Genomic DNA, 4435 nt, shown 5'->3' with positions numbered 1-4435 from the left:
AGAAGGAGAGACATTTGTTCAGGCACTTAATTCATGACATTCATCTTGTTTTACCTTTACAAGTATTTTTCATAGAAATTTCTGACACGCTAAAAGCCGTTACACAACAGGCTCTTTGTCTTTAGCCGTGAATGTGACGACAGATTTACCCAGCAGAAGGCTTATTTATTACGTTTTGGTGATTTTTTTGAAGAAAGCATGGGTGGAAATCAAATCTTTTTTAATCCTAAAGGTTTTCATTATTATTATCAATTCATAAAACAAATTAAGAAAACAAATGTTTTTCTCTCTTAAAAAATTGGCAGTAAAATAATTCTCTGGGTGTGATAAATGGTGTCATTTTTAAAGGAAAAAAGTTAAACTTATTTCTTTAAAAATCCCTAAAAAAGCCCTTTTTTTCTTAAAAAATCACAATAAAAAAAAAATAAAGATTGCTCATCATCATCTGATAAAAACAGAAGGAGAGACATTTGTTCAGGCACTTAATTCATGACATTCATCTTGTTTTACCTTTACAAGTATTTTTCATAGAAATTTCTGACACGCCAAAAGCCGTTACACAACAGGCTCTTTGTCTTTAGCCGTGAATGTGACGACAGATTTACCCAGCAGACATCACGGTGATGTGTGCAAATAAGCTTTGTTTCCTGAGGCAGCTGCTTATTTGCACACTGACGCTGCAATGTGCACATGATACGACGCAAACACGGCTGCAGCCCCACATCGCAACCAAAACAAGAGTTTAATTCAGTCCAACAACACAAACCTCTAAAGCTCGACTCTTTTCAGGAACGCACTGATCGATACAGATCGATTGATTTCGCGATGTTGCTGTTTGCAGGCCATGGAGGGCTCCATGCTGACTCTGAGCCTGGCCAACTGGATGGAGCTTCCCGGACTCAAACTAAAGGACTGGATGAGAGAGAAACGCAGGTTTGTCCACAGTGAACTGAACATGTGACCGAGCCGCCCTCAGCGAGCGTTAACTACACCGCAGGGTTAAATAACACACACACACCAGCCACAGAGCAGAGGAGTGTGTGTTCATGCATACGCTCCTGAGTTTGTTTTTCAAATGACTTCCAGCTCAACTCTATTTTATTTGCATGAGATATCGTTTGTCATAACACCTTATTTGATGAACCTTTATACTTCCTGTTCAGGTCGTTGAACTTCTTGTTTTTCTCACATTAACCCCTAAAACGCCTTATTTGTTTAATTGTCATATTCATGCGTTTAATTAATGAAACCACGTCACAAATTTCACTAAATATATAGTTAGTGCCTTGAGATTTGTTGTTTTTTTGTTTGTTTGTTTTTTACACCAGAGATTCTCAACGTACGGTCCGCAGGCCAAATGTGGCCCCCGATAGTGTGCCAGCCCCCCCCCCAACAATTTTTCTTTTTCTAATTCACAACAAAACAAACGTGATTCGCACTGGGAATAGTTTTATTAGTATTTATAGTAAACATAAGTTAACAGGATGCCAGAGTGCATAAAACAAAAATATAGAGATTAGGTCCTAGCTAAGCCCCGAATGTCTAAAATCCAAGAAATGTCCGAAATCCTAGAAACGTACTTTAATCCTAGAAACATCCTTCAATCCAAGAAATGTTTTAAAATCCTGGAAAACATTCGAGAAATGTCCTGAAATCCTACAAACGTCCTAAAATTACAGAGTCGTGTATCTGTCCTCGTGTCCTCGTGTTTTTGCAAAAGTGGCCCCCAAAAAAAACAAGGTGAGGGTCTCCGGACTAAACAATTGTGTGTGTGTTTTTTATTTCTTGAAATTTAAATGTATATTTTTCATTTTCATTTTATTCCAGAAATGTCCGTAATGACCGTGCCACACCAGCAGAGATCGCCTCGTACTACCAACACTACGTTTCCCAGATGTCCCTGGAGCAGAGCTTTGCATGTGGAACCACCGTCACCTCGGTAACCAGACAGCCGGGCGACCAGGAGGCGTCGCCGCCCTGCTGGAGAGTGACGGGGCTGCAGCGCCGGGAGGGGGAGGAGCTGGGAGGTACAGTGAATGAATACTTTGAATACTGTTACGGCGTGCACGTACGGGGAAAAACGACGCGCATTAACCGTCTCTCTCCTCCGCTCAGACGGCTCAGCTGTTTCAGACGAGGTGCCGTTCTCCCTGCTGGCTCACAACGTCGTGTTGGCGACGGGGACCCACGACATCCCGGCCAGGCTCGGCGTGGAGGGCGAGTCCCTGCCCTACGTCTGCCACTCCTTCTGGGAGCTGGAGGCCGCCATCTCCCGCGGCGAGCTCGACCAATCATCAGACCCCGTGCTAGTGGTGGGGGCGGGGCTTACGGCGGCCGACGCGGTACTCGCCGCCCACCATCTCAATACGCCCGTCTACCACGCCTTCAGACGCTCAGTCACGGACCCCGGACTCATCTTCAACCAGCTGCCCAAACTGCTCTACCCAGAGTACCACAAGGTGAGCCGCGCTCGAGTTACGAACAATAACATCAGCAATATTTGATAACTGCATTAAGATGTTTTCATTTCCTGACAGATTTAGAGACAAAAATTTTATTTATTATGTTTTTGAAGAAAACACGGGTGGGTGTGGAGAGCATATTTCAAGAAAAAAAGCCAAAATGTTTTCTTCAATATTGCCAAAAATTAAGAAACAAAAAGGCAAAATGTTTCCTTACAAATCAACTTTTTTAATCCTAAAGGTTTTCATTATTATCAATTAATGAAACAAATTAAGAAAAAAAATGTTTTTCTCTCTTAAAAAATTGGCAGTAAAATAATTCTCTGGGTGTGATAAATGGTGTCATTTTTAATGGGAAAAAGTCAAGTTTTTTTAAAGGCATCAAAATATATTTGAAATAAATTTATTTAAAGTTGAATGTCCCTCACTTAAGCCAAAAATTGAAAAAAAAAAAAAAATTATGCACCACGTCTCCTCTCATAAATAACTAACAGTCCCTACGTTGTTTTTAAATAATCAGATTTAATTCTGATCTGAAGTCATTATTTTTTTTAATGATTTATATTTTAAAAAGCTGTTTCACAGTAATGAAAAAGAACTGATAAAGAGTATCGCTGGTTGTTTCAGAGAATTTGTGGTCTTCAAAATTTGTCTCAAGGTCATGGAAAAGTCTTGAAATTTATTGGTAAAAATGTCTATGAACCTTGTATTAATTTCCAAAACTCGGATGACATCTAAGCAGCTGCTTCTTATCTTCGGCCTCCAGGTTCACCAGATGATGATTCAGCAGCAGCACCAGCCGAGTCCTCCGCCGCAGGGCCGCGCCCACAACCTCCGCGACCCCTCCGCTCCCTCCTCCCACCCGCCCTCCTCATCCCCCTCCTCCTACCCGGGTTACCTGAGCTTCCCTCGCCACAGGGTCGCGGCGTTCCGACCGGACCGCAAGTGCGTCCTGGAGTCCGACTCCGGCCAGCGGACGGTGGTCCAGATCTCTAAGGCGCTGGTTCTGATCGGCGCCCACCCAAACCTTTCCTTTCTGGGCGACAATGGGCGTCCACTTGGCATCAACCCCGAGGAGCCAATCACGTGCCGGAGGAACCCCATCGAGGCGGACCCGTTCACGAACAGGGTGGTGGCGGCAGAGGGGCCGGGCATGTACGCCATGGGGCCGCTGGTCGGCGAGAACTTTGTCAGGTTCCTGAAAGGAGGAGCGCTGGCTATCGCGAGCGACCTGGCGAGGACGCAGAGGGAGGGAGGGGACGCGACCTCAGACAGATCGATGGACAGATGGGTGGACAGACGGGTGACCACTCAGACAAAAGCGAAGGTTTGAGCTCCGGATTCGGAAAAATTCAGCAGACTGAAGCAAACTGAACAGCTCCGAACCCATCGATCGAGGTCACGTGTTTTCCAGAAATACGACGTAGGGAAATAAAACAGGCTGCTAAGTCGTTTCGGGGCGTGAAGACGGGCGACCAGCGGACGCTGGACGTGCACTGAGGGTCTGACGCGTTATTGGATCAACTGCTCGGCAAAAAAAGACCCGAGGCGTCCTGCAGAGAAACGCTGCTCTGACAGAAACGGCTTCATGTGAGCCGGAGTTAGAAAGAGATATTTTAGTTTAGGTCCTCGTCGAACTTTAAAGCTTGAAATGTTGAATGTCTGAAAAGCCGCCATCGTTACTTTAACCCCTTGAAACCTGGATTGATGTCAGTTTTCTTGTGCTGCATTCACACCTTTACAAGTTATTTGACCCTTTGAAACCTGAGCAGATTATTTTGGGGATTTTTCTTAAAACATGGGAAAAAAGGCAATGATGTGACTTAGCAAAAAATGACCCAAAAATTTAGAGAAATTAGTAAAAAGTTACAAGAATATTACCTAAAAAAAATACTTAAAAAAGGAAAAAAGAGAGGAGTAATATTAGGAAATGGTAGGATTTTTTTTTAATGAAAAGTATTTCTAATAATTTC

At 43.7% G+C, this 4435-nt stretch overlaps 1 protein-coding gene across 1 annotated transcript; it reads left to right on the top strand.

The window, feature by feature from the left end:
* Nucleotides 1-379: 379 nt before the first annotated feature.
* Nucleotides 380-4221, top strand: LOC121937609 (oxidative stress-induced growth inhibitor 2-like). The gene is made up of 4 exons (XM_042480941.1): nt 380-933; nt 1828-2027; nt 2116-2459; nt 3229-4221. Exons 1-4 carry the CDS (start codon nt 845-847, stop codon nt 3793-3795), a joined length of 1200 nt encoding a protein of 399 aa, XP_042336875.1. The 5' UTR covers nt 380-844; the 3' UTR covers nt 3796-4221.
* Nucleotides 4222-4435: the final 214 nt, after the last annotated feature.

This window comes from Plectropomus leopardus, unplaced genomic scaffold (genome assembly GCF_008729295.1).
Source record: "Plectropomus leopardus isolate mb unplaced genomic scaffold, YSFRI_Pleo_2.0 unplaced_scaffold26834, whole genome shotgun sequence".
Lineage (NCBI taxonomy): Eukaryota > Metazoa > Chordata > Actinopteri > Perciformes > Serranidae > Plectropomus > Plectropomus leopardus.
Note: the sequence above shows the minus strand (reverse complement) of the source record. Positions and strands in the feature narration are given on the sequence as shown.